Here is a 23526-nt window from a genome sequence, read left to right as displayed (position 1 = left end):
TATAAATAGTGAAATAGAATCCATTATGTCAAACAACACATGGGAGTTAACTGATTTACCTCCAGGGTGTAAACCAATAGGTTGTAAATGGATTTTGAAAAAGAAACTTAGAACCGATGGATCCATAGAAAAATTTAAGGCTAGATTAGTAGCCAAAGGTTTTAAACAGAAAGAAGGGATAGACTTTTTTGACACATATTCTCCTGTGACTAGGATTACAACTATAAGAATGTTGATAGCTATAGCGGCTATCTATAACTTAGAAATACATCAAATGGATGTTAAAACAGCTTTCCTGAACGGAGAATTAGAAGAAGAAATTTACATGGAACAACCTGAAGGATTTGCAGTCCCTGGTCAAGAACATAAAGTATGTAAACTTATAAAATCTCTTTATGGTTTAAAACAAGCACCAAAACAATGGCACGAGAAATTTGATAAAGTAGTGTTATCAAATGGTTTTACCATAAATGATTCTGATAAATGTGTATACAGTAGATTTGAAGGTAATTCTAGAGTTTTAATCTGCCTGTATGTCGATGATATGTTAATCATCGGTACGAGTCTAGATGTTATAAATGACACCAAGAATCTTTTGTCAGAGAACTTTGACATGAAAGATCTTGGATTGACAGATGTAATCTTAGGGATTAAGATAATTAGAAATTCAGAAGGAATTATTTTAACACAATCTCATTATGTTGAAAAGATCCTTAGAAAATTTAACAAATTCGATAGTACTCCTTTGAGTGTACCATATGATTCTAGTTTAAAACTTAAGAAAAATACTGGAAAAAGTATATCCCAATTAAAATACTCCAGAATTATAAGCAGTTTAATGTATCTAATGAACTGCAGTAGACCAGATATAGCTTACGCAATTGGTAGGCTAAGTAGATACACTAGTAACCCTAGTCAAGAACACTCCAATGCACTTATCAGAATTTTAAGATATCTAAAAGGCACAATGGAGTTTGGACTCCACTATGGTTGTTATCCCGCTGTATTAGAAGGATATAGCAATGCAAATTGGATTTCAGATTCAGAAGAAACTAAATCTACAAGTGGATATGTTTTCACTTTGGGTGGTGGTGTTGTCGCTTGAAAATCTACCAAGCAGACCTGTAGAGCACGTTCCACCATGAAATCTGAATTTATTGCTTTAGATAAAGCAGGTGAAGAAGCGGAATGGCTTAGGAATCTGTTAGCAGATATTCCTCTGTGGTGCAAGCCAATTCCAGCTATATCTATTCATTGTGATAGCCAAGCTACAATAGCAAGGGCTAAGAGCAGAACATATAATAGTAAATCCAGACACATACGTCTGAGGCATAATAATGTGAGGCAATTGCTTTTAGATGGAGTGATTGCAATTGATTTTATAAGGTCAGAGAGAAGCTTGGCAAATCCACTGACCAAAAGACTAGCTAAAAAGCTAGTGGCTGAAACATCAAGAGGGATGGGGCTAAAGCCTATCAAATAGAATCACCAATAACGGCAACCCAACCTATATGACTGGAGATCCCAAGAACTATGTTCAATGGGAAAAACAAGTTATTCGAGTGATCGGTGAAAGCACTGTACTTAAATTTTCAAGAGAATGAAAGACTTCTCTTGGCCTATCCCTAAGATGTAAATAGTACTAACTGTAACGATATGGAGGAAGAGCTTTGCTCTGAATGGGTCTATAGCTATTTATAAGCGGGGTGCGTGGTTACAGGTACCCCTGATGGACTCACCTATATGAGTGTGGAAGTGGGGCTGCTTCCTATGAGAATTAAGGCTTGTTCTCTAGAGCGCTCATGAAACAGGATCAGCGCATGGCCGAAATGTGCTACCCCGATAGAACACGGTTACATTGCCGATATCGTGTGTGTAATATATGAAGGTCTATTACTCAAGGTTCTTAGTTCAAGATGTAGTTCACTTAGAACTTTAATAGACTCGAATATATAAACACTAAGTGGAGGTTCAAGTCCACAAGACACCTTCACCCATTGCATGATATTTCAAAGTTGCCCATATTTGATTTGATTTATTTGATTTGAATTTTGATTCATGTGAGGGATTGTTGGATATTTTAATATTTAAAGCATTAGAGGCTTTGACTTTTTATGAATCAATTTCAAATTTTCTAGAGTTGCAACGTCTCTTCTTTATGATATTTTATTAATTTTTTAATGCTATTTATGTTTTACCTTTAGTTGTCATTTGAAAACGGTTTTTGATTTATGGGAAGAGACGTTGAGGGTGTAGTACATATACACTTGTTTAGTGTATGCAAGAACACACCTTCTATTCTCAACAATACATGTTATTCTAAATAGTACATGTATTTGATTTTTCTTCTTCTTCTTAAAATTGTATTGTTCTTTCAAGAATTTTACAAGTTCTAAGTTTTGCAACCTTTCTTTCAAGTGGGCAAATTTGATCGGCATCGTTCGTGTTCGCAAGGTCCGAGCCGGTGCGTGCACACCGCCAACGACAAAGATAGTGGTGTTGTATCCTGGAGATAAGTCGCAAGAGAACCCGATTGCATACGGTTCGTGGTATGGGCGATAATCTATCTTAAGGGTAGCGTTACTCTGTAACGTGCCTCTACCACTAAACTCTTTTCATTCTCTTACATATTCTCTTTGATCCTTGCTTACGAATTTGCAGTTTACATTCGGGTTCATCAAAGGATATCTATTGCATATGTGATCATAGTATATTCTACAGGTTGATCTCACTTCCTTGTCTTCTTGTGCATGTGTCACAACATAGGATTTCGTCTAAATTTTCCAAACAAAATCCCATTTCGCTAGCAGCCCTCTTCATCTAAGGTGGTTGTTTTATCTTACAAAAGTGAGCCGCGAAATAACTTCCCATGAAATTGCCTAGCAAATCACACACACGTACACACATGCACACATGGCCGCGGATATTAAGCATCATGTGTGTGCATATGAAAATGATATCAGCACACCCATGTTTTTATAATGTGCGTGAACTCACCTTGTCCTATATGCTTAACCAACTGTTACAATTCCCAAAAAGGTGTTAACAGCCTTTGACAGCTGGTTAAAGCACATGCGACAAGTTAAGCTGGTCCCTATTATAAAAACATAGCTTTACTCTTATCATTTCCCTGTTGTTAATGTTGAGATATGTTTTTTAGAGTTGCGTTAGCCTTTTATAGCTGCAATTAGTGTTTTAATAATGGGGGCAATCTCACCTTGTCCTTTTCTATTTAGCAGATTAAGGATTTTGAGGAATTATAATAACCTTTGACAGCTGGTTAAATAATATTTCCAAAACACATATAGTGTGGATAAAGATTGAGACGATTATTTTCTGTAGAAAAAAAAAGAAAACGACGTGAACCAGACAAGACATAGAAAAAAGAAAAGAAAGTTGGGAGTGGTTGGATTGCAGACTGTAGACATGAAAATAGAAAAACATCTCTCTCTCTCTCTCTCAACAACGGCTTCTCTTGTCTTCATGTCTGGTGGTAGACAGTTGGAAGATGGCAGTTTTGAAGCAAACACACGGCTCTCATTTATTAAAACAATTCACAGAGAATTCGGCTACATCATAAAGGAGACAAGGTTTGTAACTTAATTAAAGAAATTAATTTAAAAAAAAATAACTTTAATTAACATTTATCTTAAATTAATCACTTTCAAACCGTCAAACTGGTTTTCCTTAGCTTAAACAAATCTAAATGCGCACCGGATGGATTTCTATTAGGGCACGTTTGGATGCCGAGAAGATTTTGATTTGGATTTCTCACAATTGTAGCCCTTTTTGCACTGTAATTTAGATCGGATCAAATTATTGGATTTCTTCTAAGTTTGCTGTGGAAATAAGAAATTGGAAATCCACAGATCCGGGAGTTTCCTTCACCCTCTTAGCTCCTCAACCTCTCCCCTCTACTAGGAAGGACTCCCTTCGCTCTCTGTCTCCCTCTACATGAGCTGCCGGATCTATTCAATTTGTATTCAAAATTCAATTCCAAAATGGGAGGTATCCAAACGGGCCCTTATTATTTTCTACTCTATTTTTTTCCCATTTGATCTCGAAAAAAAATTCCTAATTGTTTGATCAATGGTCTAGATCATCGGCTATGGTTATTGATGTAGATGACATGTTTGAGCAATGATAGATACAAGGGAGCTCTTGCATAAAGAGCTGCAGAAGGGCTCATCATTGCATCCACGTCATTTTCATTTACATTTTAAAATCGGTTGAAAAAAAGTAAAATTAGTTATATCTGATGATGTGGATCCAATCAATAGCCCTTTTTTGGCTCTTTCTGCAAGGGCGCCCTTATATCTATCATTCCTCCTCTTTCCTAACAACCAAATTTTGGACTCTATTTATTAGGATTGATTAGATGCAGAAGGCCTACACCATTGATTTTTATATGACTTTATCTTACGGATGGGATGTCCGTTCGGAATGGGACCAATATGGTATGAGTCGCTCATGATGGTCTACCAGATCAACCGTCTTGATTAAAAACACGCATGCCTCCTTGTGGGTCCTAGGACCTGAATGAGTCTTGATCCTCCTGATGGATTATGACTGCCCAAACTCTTTCATATAATTTTACCAAATTGTGGGTCAGCTGATCCTAACCATCTATTGGTGCCCTTTATGTGGGGCAATGGATCTTCCAATCAGCCACTAGATTAAAAAAAAAATGGGGAAGTGTTATAGTCGGCCCTTTTTCTTTCCATGGCCAGCCCCCTCTACTCTATTGTATTCATAACTTCTAATTCTACCTACAAGCAAGGTTTAAAATTTCGATTTCGGCACCAGTTTCGGACTTCCAAAAAACTGAAATTTCGACCGAAATTTGGTACTCACGTTCGAAATTCCAGACAGAAATTCCGAAATTCTGAAATTCCTGCCCAAAGTTTGTAACTTTTTTTAAAAATTAAATAAAAAAAGGCATTTTCTCGAATGGACCGAAATTCCGAAAATGGCGAAATTTCTAATTTCACCAAATACCGGTTTCGGTCCCCACCCATGTCTAGAAGTGGGTGGCCCAGGGAAGAAAAGGGAAAATATATCATTGCCCAAAAATATCTGGTGATGGATTATTAAAACGATTTTTTCTACACGTGTACATTGGAGATGGGACTTGACTCGTGTGGGCCCTGGACAGTAAAGAAGGAAGAGAGAGAGAGAGAGAGAGAGAGAGAGAGGGGCTCCAACGGTATTTTGCAGATTTCAAACCACCGACCAACCCAACCAACAAGACCGTACGATACTACAATGTTTAAGGCGCGTACGTTAACAGGAGCGGCTCACGATAGGAAAGATAGACAAATTGGGAACGACTCTGCGAATCCCGAGAAGAGATGCTGCCGTGCTGTCTTTTTTGGGAAGCGGATGAGAGAAGTGCGTTATAGCTGGCAAAGTGATGACGTGGCTTATGCCCTCTTCAGAAAAGAGAGGGTCGCAACGGTTTCGGGGGTTCGGACGGGTTTTCATCTGCCACGTGTGTCACAAAACGACGAAAATCTGAGGGAGTAAAAACAAAAGGCGAGAACGTACGTCGTAAATGATTCCAACTGGGACAAGACACGCATGATTAGGAGGTCGTCCAAGTGGTCTGATCACTTTGCTTACGTGGCTACGAACACCAGTATTATCATGACACCTGTCATAAACAAAGTCTTTGCTAGAATCTTGGGTCCCTCATGATCATGACCGTTGATATTTCAGATCATCCTGAGGCGATCAACTTTACTTTTTCCTCAGATTGACGGACAAGATTCGTCGGCATGTGGGACCCGAAAGTTTCTTATTGTTCGGAGAGGACACGATGTCTATCCTCTTGTTTTCCACGTGCCACCCAAATAATTAAAGAGAGAGAGTCTGTTCTCAATGAAAATGCACGTTTTCCTCCTTTTTTTTGTTTTCTTTTTCTAAAGAGAGAGAAAGAGGGGGTGGCAGCGGCACACTGGCACCATACAAATATAATAGTTTAAAGGTATGTAGTTGCTAAACAGAATCTCTCGTCTTTTGCTACTGATTTTTGCGGTTCCTTCTTCTCACTTTCCACCCCTTTATTTAACTATTATGTTAATATTAATTAAATTACGTAATTAGCAATTAATTAATCAGTCTCTCTTTTCTTGAATTCTTTCTATGCAGAACGTGAGTAGGAGCTGAGCTGGTTGGGAGAGGAGAAATCGTTTTGCAGTGTCTTGGGAAAGCAAGTTTTGCTTTCAATAATGAAAATTCCTCCCTTCCTCTTTCCTTCCTATAAAAAAATCTCTAGTAAAAGAAGCCATGCGCCCATTTTCATTGAGTGGGGGTTTGTCTATGGTGTGATTTGGACCGTTCACTAGCTGGGATCCATTCTGGACTGGCTATTCTAGCTGCTTGATTGCTTGCCCGTAAGACTCCCCACATGTGACCATGTGGAAGGTGGTACAGATTGGGTACAATGTATGAAGAACAGAAACAGCCTGAAATTTAAAAAGGAAATTGTTGTTGTGCCCTTTGAAACAAGGCAAATGATATATTTCGCCCCACTTCTCTTCCCCGGCCCACCATTTATAGTGTAAACATCGTAGTCATAAATACACTAGAGCAGGGTGGCTCTACAAGAATTGTGAACGGAGGACACACTTTTGAAAAATTGTTAGAGAGGGTCGAAATTGGGTTATGAAGTCTCTAAAACGGGGTTATCAACCCTCTAAATAGGGTTATCAAACTCTCAAAAGTGGGTTATCCACCCTCTTTAACAAATTTTCAAAATTGTGTCCCCCGTTCACAATTCTTGTACTTTGGTGTCCTGATTGGCAATTTTCCTTTTTTTTCTCGTGTCGGTCAGGGCATAAAGCCAAAGATCGACATTGCCTTTTCTTACGAATAGGATTTAATGTGTTATTCGGATCCTGCATCCAATGTCTCTATCACAATCCATTTAAATTCGAACCGTCCATCGGTGAGTCCTAGTAGTAGTAGATCCTACTTACGTTGTACACAGTTACAATTCTTAAAAGATGGGGACTTAAAGCAATGGTTAGAGAAGGAACAAATGAGGGTTACTGAAAAGACTTATACAGATGAATAGTGGATGTCTAGGTCCTGTACATTTAATCTCGGATTCAGATAGTCCATCAGACAGTCTAGACGGTCCATTGACAACCGTAATGATATATCGATGAGATTTTATATGGTGCGTGCGCATGAAGTCCAGTATTTCTCAATAAGTAGAGTGGGTCCACTTTATAATCTAGGTTCTACCTTTAGATCATCTCCCAAACCTATTCAGATTGTAGGGTTAGGATCATCACCATTTATTAGTGCATAGTGATCGTTATGCAGTGAAAGGGGGGCAAAACAGGAAAAAAAGTTTTTGCTGGCTAAAGAGTGTACAAGTCACACGAGTGGTAGTACCCCCAGCCACGAGCGAGTCTCTCCAATTTCTTTTTCGCCGTTATAGAGAGGCAAAGAGCGGGTCCAAGTAGGCACGTGGGAGTGCGAGCGGGCGTGTGTATAGGTGGCACGGCAAAAGCGCTTACAAATGTCCCCAACGCAATGGGTGCATGCCCAGAGTACGATTCCCCGTATCTTTTCCTCTTTTTTTACTTCTCTCTTCTCCTTTTTTCCGTTTTTTCTGTTTTCCAATCCGAAAGACGGACTACTTGTTCCTCTTGTACGTGATCTGACCCGTTGATCTGAATCACCCAGAAGATCAAAACCGTTGATTTGATCAACGGTTTGGATCATATATAGAAGTCCCCCGTAGGATTCATGTATTTTAGTGGGACCATCTCCTCAACATCAACGGTCAGAATTAATTAACTGTATTTTAAGTTGGGAGTAGTGAAGTAAAGGTGTGCGATGCATCCATGACCCCACTATTCCCCATACATGTATGTAGGCGGTTAGGTTTAGTTAGGCGGTTTTTTGAATTTCTCCATCCACGTTATCTTCTTTATCTTCGGGGGAGAAAAGAGAGCAGTTACAAGTTAAAAACGGAAAAAAAAAAAAAAAAAAAGTTGAAAACCGCATCACCGACATGAAAAAAAAAAAAAAAAAAAAAAAAAAAAGGATAAAAATGTGGCACACGCAAACAGCGTTAGGTAGTAGGTACGATGGTTTGAAATTTCGGACCGAACGGGTGGGGACCGAAACCGGAATTTTTAGAAATTCCATTTTTCGCCCTTTACCGAATTTCGGATTTCGGTGGGAAATTTCGGTTTAATGACATTATTTATTAAAAAAAAAAAAGTGATACAAAATTTCGGAATTTCGGTATGAAATTTCAAATTTTGGATCTGGAGTTTTGAACCAAATTACCAAATTTCGGACCGAAATTTCAGTTTTTGGTGGGGTCTGAAACAACTGTTACCGAAACCGAAATTTTAAACTATGGGTACGACGTACGAGTAACAGGCTCTGGATTCGAATCTTTTTTGCATTATCTTTTAATTAAATAAATGTTTAGATATTTTTATTTAATTAAAAAAATAAAAAATGGAAGGAAGGAAAAGAGGAAGGAGAAGAGTCGGTTTTATAGCGGTTCAAAAGTTAGGCACGAAGAAAGAAAGCCGTTAGAAGGGGTGGGAGTTAGTAAAAAGAGGGGGGAAGGGGGGTGAAATTTTACAGGCTGGAGTAACAGGATAGCAGTAATGATCCGATCTCCTATTCGGCGACCGAGCTTGTCGTTATTGCCACGTCATCACTTCCGTGCGGCCGTTCTTTAACAAAATATCCTCCCCTCACTAATGCTCTCCAGCCTGGCTCAGTCAACCAACGATAACTCATTTCATCTCATCTCGTTTCCCGATAATTCCTACTCATCTTTATCTCGTTTTTTACCCTGTTGTTCTAGATTTAGCTCTCTTCTCTGTCCTTATCTGGAATGCTTTTTTTTTTTTTCTTCTTTTAGAAAAAAGAAAATAAAAAGAAAAAGAAGGAAAAGGAAAGAAAGCGAGAGAGAGATGTAAGTTCATGACTCTGTAAATAGGAGAAAGGAGATTTTGACGCGTGTCCACATACAGCTGTATGCAAGCAACCGCCTGCCTGGAAGAAGCGGTGCTCTTTAACGTTCTATGACCGGTTAACTCAACCGGTTATTCCCAGTCACCCTTTCCCATCCCTTATATAGTCTCTCTTCACCCTCTCCTGTGTCATCTTTCTCCTCTCCTCTCTCAAGAGGAAACCAAAAAAAAATAAAAAGCTGATTTTTCTTCATTTTAGGGTTAGGGTTAGGGTTTCTCTTTCTAGAAAAAAAAAAGAGAGAGAGAAGAAATCTATTGATTGATCTCGATTGATCGATCCATGGCGTCTTCGAGGAAGGATCTGGATCGGATCAAAGGACCATGGAGTCCGGAAGAGGATGATGCGTTACAGAAGCTCGTGCATAAGCACGGACCGAGGAACTGGTCTCTGATCAGCAAATCGATTCCCGGGCGATCGGGAAAATCGTGCCGTCTCCGGTGGTGTAATCAGCTTTCACCTCAGGTGGAGCACAGAGCTTTCACGCCGGAGGAGGATGATACGATAATCAGAGCACACGTAAAGTTCGGCAACAAATGGGCGACGATCGCTCGTCTTCTCAACGGACGAACTGATAACGCGATCAAAAACCATTGGAATTCAACTCTCAAGAGGAAATGTTGTTCCTCCGGCACTGATGATGCTGGATCGTCGTTCGATCATCATAATCTCCGGCCGTTGAAGAGATCGTCGAGCGACGGTGCTGTTCCTGTTACGGCTGTTTCAGGTCTCTCTCTCAGCCCTAGCAGTCCTTCTGGATCGGATATTAGTGATTCGAGCCTCCCTGTAGTATCTTCCTCTCATATCTACCGTCCGATTCCGAGGTCCGGTGGAATCTCACCGCCGATGCAGCTTGAAACTTCATCTCCGGCCAACGATCCACTCACATCTCTCAGCCTTTCTATTCCTGGCGCTGAATCGTCCGAGATTTCTAACATGCCGATCTCTGTATCTACTACTACTACTAGTCAGCTTTTACCTCCGTCTCCTCCGATGGTTGTTCTTCCTCCTTCTCCTCCTCCTCCTCCTCCTCCTACTCAGCAACAGCAGTTCAATGATTTCGGATCTTATGCAGCTCCGGTGGAGAAATCCTCACCGTCTTATTTTCCGTTCTCTCCTGACTTTTTTTCTGTGATTCAAGAGATGATTAAGAAGGAAGTGAGAGATTACATGTCAGAACTAGATCAGAAGAACAGCTTGTGTTTCCAGCAGCAGCCAGATAGCGTGAGGAATGCCGCGGTGAAACGAATTGCCATAAACAGGATGGAGTGAAAGTAGCAGGACTTTGGAATTTGTCAAGAAAAATGGAAAATAAGTTCCAGTCCGATGAAGAAGAAGATGATGTCGAGGAGAAGAAGAGGATCTTCTTTAGGTGTTTCTGGTTATCCTTTCGTTTTTATACGAATAATTTTGTTTTCCTGTACAGATGAAAAAAGAGGCCGAGTTCGATCTCAGGATGGTGATCGAAGAAGAAAGAGAACTGTTTGGTGAAGAAAAAAAGAAGGTTTTTTTGTGCATGAGAATGGAAATCTGACAGAGAGGAGATAGAGAGAGAAGAAGAAGAAGACATGGAAAATCCTAAGATTTTCTTTTGAAACAAAACAAAACAAAAAATCTCACCTTTTCTCTATCTCTTTCCTTCTCTTCCCCATTCACCAAGAGGTAGCAGGTGAAAAGAAAAATTTATTCCAAGTTCAAATCTCTTCTTAATTTGCTTTCTTTTAAATACCATCTTGTTCATATTTCTCTCTCTCTCTCCCCCTTCATATCTTTGGTGATTTTGCTCTTTGTTTTGAAAAAAAAAAAAATGGGGTAAAAGCAGCAGAACGGATACATTTCTAATAATTTGGGATTGACATATAATTAGTAAGTTGGAAACGATTATATAAGAAAAAAATAATAGATAAACACTGCTGCTTAACAGCAGAATTGCTTGGTCTCCATCTCCTTCTCCTTCTCCTTCTCCTTCTCCTTCTCTCTTGTTTATAGAATGGTCACGTGCATGTCCTTTTTGAGTACATGGGTTACTTAACCTGAACATACAGTCCATAGAAAGATGAAGAATGGCCTCAAAAATCACTCTAACCATCATCATCTGAGCCTAACACACCCCATTATAGCTGAGCCTGACATCCCATAATATGTAATTTTTGTCCTTAAACATGTGCCCACTCTCATATCATGATTCTCTCTAGACCTTTGAAAAAACATCTTGAGATGAAAAAGGCATTTTTGCACTTCAATCTTCTGAATGAGATATCATTAGACATTAACTATTCCAATCAGCAAGCACATATGCCATGTGTGTATTGGATAATGGCTATTTTCATTCATCAGGACAGCTTAAATATGGTTTCTAAAATGAATGATTTACACCAATTAAGGTGGGGGCAATGCACCAAAACTTATAAACAGGTACAGTTATTGCATCCTCCTCTGTTATAGTGACTTTGACTACCATTTAGCCCTAATACAAAACCCCCCATTTAGACCAATTCTCTCACAACCATCATTACATATATAGAATGAATTAGAATGATGCAAGTATTTTTGTCCATGTACTTTTGGAGGGATCAAATGAATAATCCTTTGGGAAAAATCTCAAGCTTATGGTGGGACCACATTTTGTATGAAGATCAACTCTAGAGAAGCCAGAAAGATGAAGATTTGTTTAAGGAAAAACCCCCAAGTGGAGATCTTGTTCTCTAAGAAGTCCCTTTTTTTATTTTAGTTTTCTGATCAAGTTTGAGCCCATTTTGGATAATATGCTGGTCATAAATTCAATTGGATCTGGTACAGATGTGCCTACAATATTGAATCTTTGCATGATTCCAGCACCATCTTCCCTACACTAAATCAATTACATAGACTTCCCAACTAACCTACCCAGATGTCTATTCAATGGGGGTTTCATCGGTATCAGTGGAACGCAGCTCTAACTCTTGTTCCACTTTTGGGAGACCTTCTGCTATATCACCTTTATCTTAATTTTTCATATATAAATGTAACTAATGTATCCCATATTTTTCCATAATGGCCATGAATGGTTGCTACTGAGGTGGCCAGATGAGGCTTAGCTGATCTCTTATGACTAAGAAGTCAACATGAAGCTTATGGCAACCACAATCACCAGAAATCTCACTCTCAACTTTCTCTTGTACACATCTCCACATCAAGCTTATGGCGGCCACATTTTGTATGATCAACTCTAGAGATGGCAGATAGATGAAGATTTGTTTTAAGGTAACATAAGGTTAATCTCTAAGAAGTGGCTGATCAATTTAGAGCCCATTTTTCAATTGGGTCTGGTATAGATGTGTCTACAATACTGAATCCTTGCAGAATCTCAACCCCAACCTTCCCTACACAAAATCAATTACTTAGACTTCCTAACTTACTAACCAAATGACTGACTATTCAAACTAGAAAAAAAGATGAATATAACCACCCTAACCCCTTCTAACCATTTGAGTTTTTGACAATGACATGCTTTGTTGCCCATGAAAGAAAATACTTCCAAACCCCAACTCCTAATTCAAACTCAGCCAAGTCTCATAGACCTGTTAATATATACTTGTTAGAAAGATGGATTGGATTGTCATTTCTATATCAGCAGGGGTCTACAGGGACCAGTCCATATATATTTCCAGAAGTACAAAAATAAACCAGATTCAAAGTACAATGGCATGACAAAACAATGATTTATATTTCCACAGGTCCACCATTTCAATCCTAACTATAATGGCAAGAAAAATTACAACCTACAAAGCACACAATTCACATGGGTGCTGCGCAGATGGTGCTTGAGGCGTGAGTTCTCTTCAGGACAACAGCAACAGATGCTTTGAATCACATAATTCACAGGGGTGCTGCGCGGATGGTGCTTGAGGTGTGAGTTCTCTTCAAGAAAACAGCTATGCATGCTTTGAATCCATCCAGCATGTGCTGGAGATCTTGTTTCCACGACCACGTGGGGTTGTTTAGAGCACGGATTGAATTCAAGCAAACAATAAGGGTTCCGCCTTCATGCAAAAGAACCTGCACATTTTTAAAAGAGAAGGAATCCCAAGTGTATCAGATCTAAGTGAAGCTAGAAGCAACACAATGCTAAGCTCCATTTCGTGATTATTACATAATATAACAACTATGTTTTGTAGAGAAGTATTGTGTTCATGTCAGTGATATATAATGCAGCAAGGTTCAAAACATCCGCATCCGATAGCGTATTAGTTTTTTTTTTTTTTTTGAAAGATGAAAAGATTTTGGCTTCCTTATAACGACGAAAAAGAAATTGGAGAGACTCGCTCGTGGCCCGATAGCGTATTAGTTGTGTATCGATCAATATGCATTGCACATTGCTAATATGCCTGTGAATCAAGTGATACCCAGTATCATGGTCCCAAAAACAAAGGTATACATACTGTTTTGAGTGTCAGACCATATTTTTAATGATTTTGGCCTATTTTTCTTTATTGTTGTCTCAATCATTCCTTTTTTATTTTATTTTTGTGGTATAAACCTTCATAAATCTGCCCATTTTTAACCTCCACAAATGGAAGGGCTAGGATGATCCTATGAAGCTGGTTTTTTGGGCATACCCTATCTATATGAGGGCCATCAAATGAATGCTTTGGATCATCCAAACAATGTCCCCCCCCCCCCTATGTTTGTGAGCTCTAGCTCATAAAAACTGAAACACTTTTCCCATATATATAAATAATACCAGAAGAAATCAGTAACTGAAAAATGCATTTAGCATGCCACTTAACACACTATTGGTATATATAATACCAGAAAAAAAAAATAGTAACTGAATAATGTATTTACCATGCTATTTAACACGTCTTTGGAACACAGTAGGAAAGAATAGACTAGCCACATAAATTCAGGCTAAACAAAAAGTTTGGAGTAATGATATCTCACTTGTGAGTAAACAACTAAAAATTTTGATATAAGAATCCATTAATTTGATAAAGGATTATATGCAACGTTTACTAAAGTTTATAAGATAATAGCTACTATTAAGGCCATGTTCGTTTAAGATTATGACAACCGATTGCAAGGGCCAAACTGATTAATAGGCTCCAATTTAAACGAAAATTTGAGCAAAGTAATAGGTTTAGCCCTCAGAATCAGTTGAGATAATCTCAAATGAACACTTAATAGGGGAAACTATCATAAGACAATCATACCATATTCTGTAATACTCCGAGCAATCTGTTAGTGTGACATCTACTTTGATCTTTCTTGAATGTAATTTATAATAAAGCTTCTTTTAGACTATGGAAAATATGCATGATTTGATGAAATATATGCATGATTTAATGAAATAAGGAATGAAATGAACATTGTTGAAATCCAGCATACCGTCAGCCATAGTGGCAGAAAACCTAAAACAGAAGGAAGAGAGGCAAAAATAATGCACGATAATGCGAGTGCTACACTCTGCTTGACCTGCAAGTACATATAAAAAATTAAATTGAAAACTGAAACAACCAATTACTCCAAAAGCTTAAGCTATTGGGGAGGCATTAATTAATCTTGTATACTTTAACACTCCCCCTCACGTGTTGCCCTTCTTTTTTAGGGTTGGCCTCCACGTGGCACATGTGGCCCCTCTTTTGGGTTGGCCATTATATGTGGATTTTTACTGTCAAGGAGGTTTGAACTTAAGACCTTTGGCTCTGGTACCATGTGAACGAACAATTACTCCAAAAGCTTAAGCTATTGGAGAAGGCGTTATTAAATCTTTTATACTTTAACACAGACAACCACACATATTGTGCACAGACATAAAGAGATACAACAACTGATTACCAGTGAAACTGTTTGGCGAGCTTTAGCAATACAAAATGGCACAGTGGAAATATTATCCTGCAATAACAAGACATCTGCAACAGCTATAGCAGTTGCACTAGCACGTTGAGCAAGGACAATACCCACAGTCGCGGCAGCAAGAGCAGGTGCATCATTGATACCATCGCCAACCATTATCAAACCTCCACCTGTCAAGATTTTCACAACATATTCAACTAAATTGATTATGAGATGTCAGGTCTGCATAAGTATATAAGAACTTGTCATCTGATATAAGTTAGAATTGATAGGCTGCACGTTACAAAGTGAGAATATACAATTCACGGAGACTATACTCTTGCTTAATGAAAAGAGAAATGATTACTTCTACATAAGCATAATGTTTGTCTAGACAAAAGACAATTACTCGATTTCTATTTCTTGGAAATTGAAAGATTAGTTCATAGAACCCCAGATTCTTCTGGTTGAAATTCAAAGACAGCCAGTTGTGTGTATTCAAAACCCTCTACAAGGATGCAGGATCATTTAATACTAATGAAAAATTTCAGAACACACCAAATCAGTTGTGAGAAAAATTCATTCAAAGAAAAGGTACTAAAAAATCATTCAAAAAGCACTCAGAAATTGCAGATAGAAGTTGGGACCTAAAAAATTATCAAACTAAGGTCTCTCTCTTCTCTCACCCCTGCTCTCTCCACCTATATATAGAGAGATTAAAAGTAACAAAGTTTTATTTATATAAAAAAATGTATAAAAGAAGAAAGATCATTGTGAGATGATCATGGCTAGGATAGACATATATCAAGAAATAGAAAATTGAGAATCTGCAACTAACAATGCCACTCCATGTTCACTTCTCAATGTACACGATGAAATGGTAATCGGATCATATTGCAATTATCTAAACTTGCTTGATATAAAATGTTAACCTCTAGTGAAAACTGTCATCTCTAACAATCCACTAGAAAACATTATGCGGATCTCCCTCTGTTAAGAATGGGCCGTTAATTCGCCAATAAAATTTCCAATCCTTGTCGTAAGAGCCATAATCTTCTCTTACCTAGATCCCTTATAATGGCCCTTAGAAAAGTGACGATCCTCCATTCTAAAGTCTAGATAAATCTGTCAATACCAGTTGTGGCTCATGTCCCGAGCAAACATTCATAAAAAGTTGAGCTTAAGATGATTCACCGGTAGGGGATTTTACCCTTTGAAATCCCTTTCAGTTACAACTTACAACTGATTGCCACCATGTCTATGACACTTGGATCCTTCAAAAGCCTGAAGTGTTCGAGTGTTGGATAAGGATATTGATAAGACTACAATACATGCATCAGATACTGGTAATATGTATCCTATTTTACTTTTTTTTTACGAGTTTCAGAATCCGACATGGATATCGAATATCAGATTCAGCAAACCTCAAAAAGAAAGATTTGTGGATTTGTCAAAATATTTTAATTAATTCAATTTAATTTTTTACACAATAAAATGGTTATGAGAAGTAATATACTGAAAATTTAAATAGAATGTTTTACTTCCATATAAAAACTTACTATTAGCATAGTTAAAACTCAAAACATGTGGCAATTGTAAAGTTATGTTAGTAGTATTCAGAAAAAATATATAAAAGAGATATAGAAGTGTCGCAAAGAATCCTGAAGTATTAGAATCTGACACGTGTTCGACACGGGTATTTTGCCCATTCAGAAGAATCCGTGTAGCATAGTGCCTCGCTATTGACCAACATCCTAACATGCTAAAAACAAACTGGATGCCCCTCAATTCGGTCGTGAAGCTATTCAATCATGTCCGCAAACCTCCATGTATGTGGACGACTACCATTCATCTACCTGATAACATTAAGAGTGTCTCCTTCCACGACTAATCTACTCAAGTTGGTATTCCCAGTGACCTGCATCAACACCCTCATTTCCACCTCGTTAACATCCTTGACCCCATTGGGGCCCGAAGAAGGCCCACTTGTGAGGCCGGTATCATCCCCAAGGACCCCCCCTACACCAACGGGACCAAAGCATCAGTCGGTGTTCAATGTTGCTAAACCATTATAAAAAGGGCCGCCCAGTGCATGAGGCTCCCGCCATTGCGGGGTCTGGGGAAGGCTAGATGTACGCAGCCTTACCCCTGCTTTGTAGAGGGGTTGTTTCCGTGACTTGTACCCGTGACCACCAGGTCACAATGGAGCAATCTTAGCATTGCGCCAAGGCTCGCCCTCTTGCTAAACCATTATGAGTGCTTTTTTTAACTGATGTAGTGTTTTAGGGTGTATTTGTGCTTATTCTAGCACTTCTTGAAGTTTCATTTTAAATATCCATCATTTGCATGTCTCCATAGGTTGCCATACTTTTATAAGATGTCCATTAAAATCTCCATCCGAAACCGACATGTTTCCATTTTTACTGCGACCAAACACATACTAAAACCGAAACCTGACATAATTACTTTTATAAAAAAGTTAAAAAACTATATTAAAAAATAATCTATTCTAAACTAAATATTGATTTATTAGTCTTTTTTACTTGGATCATATAATGACAATACTTTTGTCTTTTTGATAGAATATGATAGCATTATCACTTAGGCTTAATTATATATATATATATGAATGGTAAGGATCAATAAATTGAAAAATCGAAGACCGAGGAGGTCCAGAAAGGATACAAAGGAAAGGGCAAATAGAGCCGAAAAAAGACAGAAGAAATAAAGGCAAAAAACCCTAGCAGCTATGGAGGGAGAAAATAGAAAAGCTCCACTCTCTCTCTATGTACCACCCTCTCTAGCAAGCTTGTCCGCCTCTCCATTTGTTGTCCGCCTGATATGATTGAAAGATATCGAAGAGGTTCCAATCCTGTCCTGAATCCCATCAAACGGAGCTGCAAATCTCCAAGGAACCAAATGAGAGTCTCTTGGCCACCTTATGACATTGAGAGAGTCCCCTTCTACCACCACCTTATTCATGTCTACACTTTGCAAAAATAAATTCCTTGGTGGATGGCTCGAATTTCCGCCTCGTTTGAGTCTGCCAACCCTATTGGCCCACTCAAAGCCCAAAGGACCTCCCCCTTCTCATTTCTTAATACCTGCAGTTTGATACCTGTAGGGGAAAGGCTGCATACATCTAGCCCTCCCCAAACCCCTGCAATGGTGAGAGCCTCGTGCACTAGGCCGCCCTTTTTTTATTATTTAATAGGTTAGATTTGGAATTGACCGATCAAAAATTGTTAGTGTTATGATTTCTTATCCATATGCAGCAAAAGCAAATGAATTAATTACTTATTGTACTATACTAAGACTTTGGGGTTTAGATAATTCATGCACTTGATCCATTACCGTATCGAATGCATGTATCCGTATCTAGGCAACATAGCACCATGCGAAGCAATTCTTCACTAAATATAAAAATCCAATGTATAGTTCTCACTCTTAACCATACTTTCAAATCCTGGAAATTCCTCAACAAGGGCGTTTCTTAGAAGATTTTAATGCTTCTTTTTTTTCTAGGGTTTTAGGAGGCAAACTGGGAAAAACAAAAGTTTTTAAAAAAATTAAAAATTGATAAATATATAAAATATGCAATAAGTAAATAATAAAATATAGGAAAAAGAAGTGAGTTAAATTTATATATTCATTTCTAAATTAAAACGGGAGATATCCTAATTCTTCATTTTAAATGCCCATACCATTAATTTTCAAGTCGGAAATGTTGAATCCAATAAATTTTGTTTTATTCTCTTTTTTATATTTTTTTTTCCTTTTGTTTTATGGAAACAGAGTACTAAATAAAATTTCAATTTCTCACAATATTTCGGACTTTTTCATTTATCAAAAATCTTTTGATAGTTGCGAGAAATTGAAAATGTTGTTGATATCTGTTCTTCGCCACAATGCAACAAATGTTGAAAAATGACTAACAGGCCTATTCAAAAAGTTTAGTTCACTCTAGATTTTCAGACCCTTGCTCACAAGATTCTGTTATCTCTTTCCATAGAATAAGAGATCATTGGGTTTTATAGATAATGTTTTTCACCATGGGGAAAACTAATTTGTATACAAGTATTAGAGGTTAAATGATGTAGGAGCACCACTTTGTCGATGGGGAAAAGTACTTGGCATTACAACCTTCTTTTCTATGTTTCGTTTTGGGGCTCAGTTGACTTAAGTGGTTAATAACTTAAATATCAGCGTTAAATAACTAAATAATAAGTCATTGTTTTATAGCTTAAGTGACATATCTTCCATGATCTCTTATTCTAAGGGATTATGAGGTAGAGGGTGTGGCCATAGTTTTAAATTTCAGCCGAAATCCAAAATTTCGGCCAAAATATTTCGGTGTCGGTTTGGACCGAAACTGAAAGTATTGAATCAGAAAAATACAGGATTTTCGTTGACATTGCCCGAAATTTTGCCGAAATTCCAAATTTTCATTTTTCACCCTTATTGACAAAATTTTCACCGAAATGTTAAAGATTTCCACCAAAATTTTCAACGAATCGCCAAAATTACCGAAATTTTTATCAAGGTTTTACATGATTTTGGCCGAAATTTCCACCGAAACCGAAGGTGGTGGCTGAAACCGACATTTAAATCCTTCGTTGTGGCCAAAGTACACTACGTGATGCTACTACACAGTCTACACCAGAAGCTTTTTAGTCTTCTACTAAGGGTGATATGATTCAAGTGTCTCAATCTAAGTATAACTCTATGGTCTAAGAGAAGCAATGCCTCTGGGATAAGTCATCTAGTCATTCAACTTCTCCTGCCCAGTCACGTATTTCGACAACCTTCTATTCCACTCATATGTCTCAGATTCCCTGAGTGATTGACTCTATGGATACTGATCATATGAGTGAATGATACTACTAAGCTTCTTATTCATGTTCCTAATTTATCTACTAAGATTTTTGGTAAGGGGACCATTATGGTTTCATTTTTCATAAACCTTCCGTAGGTTCTTCAAATTCCTAATTTATCAACGAATCTTCCGTTGGCTCTTCATGTTCCTAATTTATATACTATTCTTCTCCGTATTAGTTCCTTAACTAAAAGCTTGAATTGAAGCATAGCCTTCTTCTCTTCGGGTTATGTATTCCAGGACCAACAAACAGAGAAGATGATTGGCGGAGTGTGTGAATATGGAAACATGTACCTCCTAGATCCTCTCATTCCTGCTACCCCATTTGCTTTGCTAAATCAGAATAAGGATGATCTCCAATATGACATTCTTGGTACGTCTATCTGTGAGTTTTGAGTCTTAATTCGTTGCTTCTGGGTCTTACTCCAGTGGATTGTGATAATTTACTCTTGAACTTGCTAAACATCTTCATTCTAGTTCAAGTAAATTAAAAAAAACTATCAAACTTTGATGGAAGAGAATACCACATGTCATATAATTAACTGGTTAGCATCAGCGAGGTAAGTCAGCGCAAAAAGACAAAACTTTTAGGGAAATGAAATCAGCACAACTATGTTTTGATAATTGCACAGACCCATCTTGTCCTTTATTATATAAAGGGCTAAGAGTTATTATAATTCCCAAAAATCTCTTACAATCCAATTAAAAAGGAAAAGACAACCTGCATTTGTGCAGTTATTAAAGTATGGTTGTGCTGATATCATTTCCCTAATCTTAATATTAAATGAAAATAACAACCTCACCTGCATCTCTTGAACTATTTTTTACATGATTGAGCTTATCTTCAGGCTTCAAGCTGCAGTAGACTTCAGCAATACCCACAGCATTTGCAACTCTCCATGCACTTGACTGATGGTCACCAGTTAGCATCATTACGCGAAGCTTTGCTTCATCTCTTAATGCGCTTACAACATCTCCAACACCAGGTCGAGGCTTATCCTCAAAGTGAAAAAGGGTTACCTGCACCAAAACTATTTAAGTATCCATAGCATTTCACATCACAGAAAGAATACTCAACTCAACTAAGCCTTTGTCCCAAACTAGTTGGGGTCACAGAAAGAATATTATTTGAAATTCCATTTTACAGAATCGGGGATGTCACGATTACAAAAATTTTACAGAGAAACCAAAGGAACCACCATACAAATTTGAACTCTGAGAACAGCTAATAGGCCAAAAAAATGGATGCCGGCATATGTTCAATTCAAATTAATTTGTGCATTTCTAACAATAAGAACAGATACATTATGGAATGGTAAAATGTTACGGTGTTCTAGTTAAACACACAACAGAAATAAGTAACAAATATGTGCCACCAATAATAAATATTTTCACATGCATTGAGAAACAAATGATTTTTCCATCGCGGAAAAAACTCAAGCTAGAAGGAATCTGAAAACCCTGGTGTCTCTTGTGCTTCCCAAAGCAAAAGCACCTCTACTTTCTCTTCCATTTCTTCCTTTTTTTGAATGGTAATTATCCTTCATTTCTTCTCTTCGATTCATACCAGTTCACAACAAATTTCGGCAGGAATCTGTCCTATTTATATTTTCCTCTTTTGTTCCTTTTTCATAGGTTTCGGGAATAAGACTTGAGATTTCCTATTTCTACAGACCCTGAAACTAAAGTTTTCTTGCTTCATTCGGCACGATTTCAGGACGTATTAGAAAGAAACTCATGTGATTAGAGTCTGGTTAAGCTGAAGATTTTAACCATGCCTGACGCACAGGCTCTCGTTGATGAGTTTGTCATCAAGCTCAAGAGACGTAAGGTCGAAGGATCACATGCAAACACTAGATAGACTGCTCAAGAGACGTAAGCTAAAGCAAGATGTTATCGAGGCCATCAATGAATTAATTCAAGACATTGACACTAAGCATGAACAGATTATCGAAGCAAGCTGTGGGGCATATTCATCAGAACGAGGCAATATTAACTTTAGGCCGTTCAAGAACAGTTACGGAGTTTCTATGAGCGGCGAAGAAAAAAAGGCGATCATTCCGGGTATTTGTTGCAGTGGGTGCCTCCAAGTTACCGGGGCCATGTTCTTGCAAAGGAGCAGGTTGCGAAAGGTTTACAGACCCACTGTTATTACTGATTCAACAGTTTTTGCCATGATTTCTAGGGTTAATATGGTGGTAGTTGGAGCTCATGCAATCATGGCTAATGATGGGGTAGTAGCTCTTCTCAGATTGCTTGGATTTTGGAAGTGCCAGTGGCGTCCCTCTACTTCATGGTGTCAACCCTGCATTTGATTATGTGCCGCCAAAGCTTGTTAGCCTCTATCACTGATACGGGAGGGCATAAACCATCATATATTGTACTGGCTTATCGCAGATTATTACTCTGCCGATGATTTTGTTGTGCAACGGAGATCAGCTTGTGAAAGAAGAATTTAGCAGACTTATATCCGAGTATATGTTAAGTGTGGATTCGAGTGATGACAGATAGGTAGGAAAGAAGATGGTCGTCGTTTTTTCGAATAGGAACACACCCTATGATGAGGTAAGATTTCAGAACCCTATAGGATGAAAGAGGTTCTGGAATGCAAGGAGGCAGCTGTGCGCCAAGATAAGATAAACAGAAAAAAAAACATGTAATAAGAAAAAAATAGAATTGGAAGGAAAGCTGTCCTTTGGAAAGAATGTGGCTTTGGTTTAAAAGTTTGTTGGGTGTTTTCTGAGCTTAATGTTTTTAACTAGTTTTAAGTTGTGAAATTTTGCATTGATCTCGTTTATTTTGGATCTCCAACGCCCCAAACATCATGACATGTGGAAAATCCTAACATCCAATCAATTGTTGATTCCGTTTCGTTCGGTCGCCGTTTCGCTTTGGTAAACATTTTCGGGTTTTTCGGCGTTTCATTTCGGAAAAAGGCGCCACAACAAGAGATTTTTTTTAATAGTTGAATTTTTTTTAATTTTTTTTAAAAAATCCAAAAACTGAAAAATTGCTAGAAAATATAAGAAACAATTACATGGACCAAATTTAACAAAAAAAAAGCCATTACATGGCTTAAAACATTAAATTTATTCCAATATATTAATAAAAGAAAGAACTAATAGGGTTTAGATGTGTTTATACTTTATATCGAGTTTAGATGGGTTGTGAAGAGAAAATTAATGGGTTTATACTTTATATAAGATTTCTCATGTTTGGGTAGGGAAAAAGACAGAAAATACCCTTCAGCGTCTATAAAACAGTCAAAAGCGGCTAAAAAATAAGGGTAAAATAGTAAAAAGCAAAAAAAAATAGTCGTTATGAAACTGTATTTTTTCCCAAAAAATGGGTGTTTCGGACGAAACAGAATGAAATTATGAGTGACAGATCGGTACCAAACGTTTTGGAAATGAAATTTACAACTTAGCATCCAATTGAATGTTTTTTTGGTCGTGAACAATAAAAACTTCATACAGATACCAATCATATTTAATTACCAAAAGTATATATTATTAAGAAAATAGTATTGCGGCACAAAAATGTAACCTATCTGTGGTTAACTTTCTTCTGTCCTATAGTATGGACTGGCTATTCTATGTTCCAACTAAAAGTTGCATGTAGGTAAAGTTATCATATGTTTCCCTTTTAATTTGAGCCTCGAGCAATAATATCAACAGAGATTAATGTCTTGCAGAAGATATAGATATGCTGGGACACCCGTGGAACCCCCAAGTACACGTCAGTAATTGCTACAAACTCACAATACACATCCCTGCTAATGTGTGCCTGGTTTATTAGTTGAAAGGAGCAGGCATTTGGTTTGA

General features: G+C 37.8%; 2 protein-coding genes and 1 pseudogene across 3 annotated transcripts in view; 2 read left to right on the top strand and 1 right to left on the bottom strand.

Annotated features, from left to right (window-relative positions):
• Positions 1–9140: 9140 nt before the first annotated feature.
• On the top strand, positions 9141–10738 carry LOC143858475 (transcription factor MYB44-like). The gene has a single exon (XM_077369125.1). The coding sequence runs from the start codon at positions 9295–9297 to the stop codon at positions 10282–10284; it is 990 nt and encodes a 329-aa protein (XP_077225240.1). The 5' UTR covers positions 9141–9294; the 3' UTR covers positions 10285–10738.
• Positions 10739–12586: 1848 nt separating this feature from the next.
• The window catches only part of HMA1 (heavy metal atpase 1), a 50806-nt gene continuing 39866 nt past the window's right edge, over positions 12587–23526 (bottom strand). The window contains exons 10-13 of one of the 2 annotated variants that reach the window (XM_077369115.1): positions 20506–20722; positions 14830–15017; positions 14380–14466; positions 12587–13050 (exon numbers count right to left, since the gene is read on the bottom strand). In XM_077369115.1, coding sequence (XP_077225230.1) covers positions 12871–13050; positions 14380–14466; positions 14830–15017; positions 20506–20722 — 672 coding nt within the window. In that variant the 3' untranslated portion in view covers positions 12587–12870. The remainder of the gene's footprint in view (positions 13051–14379; positions 14467–14829; positions 15018–20505; positions 20723–23526) is intronic. The other variant, XM_077369120.1, reaches the window with a different exon arrangement.
• On the top strand, positions 21502–22344 carry LOC143858849 (uncharacterized; annotated as a pseudogene).

The sequence above is a fragment of the Tasmannia lanceolata genome, unplaced genomic scaffold (assembly GCF_043159265.1).
Source record: "Tasmannia lanceolata isolate RefF3 unplaced genomic scaffold, GAP_Taslan_0.1 ptg000003l, whole genome shotgun sequence".
Lineage (NCBI taxonomy): Eukaryota > Viridiplantae > Streptophyta > Magnoliopsida > Canellales > Winteraceae > Tasmannia > Tasmannia lanceolata.
Note: the sequence above shows the minus strand (reverse complement) of the source record. Positions and strands in the feature narration are given on the sequence as shown.

Coding starts and splice junctions, on each gene's coding strand:
- LOC143858475 (XM_077369125.1), top strand. CDS start 9,295: ATGGCGTCTTCGAGGAAGGATCTGGATCGGATCAAAGGACCATGGAGT.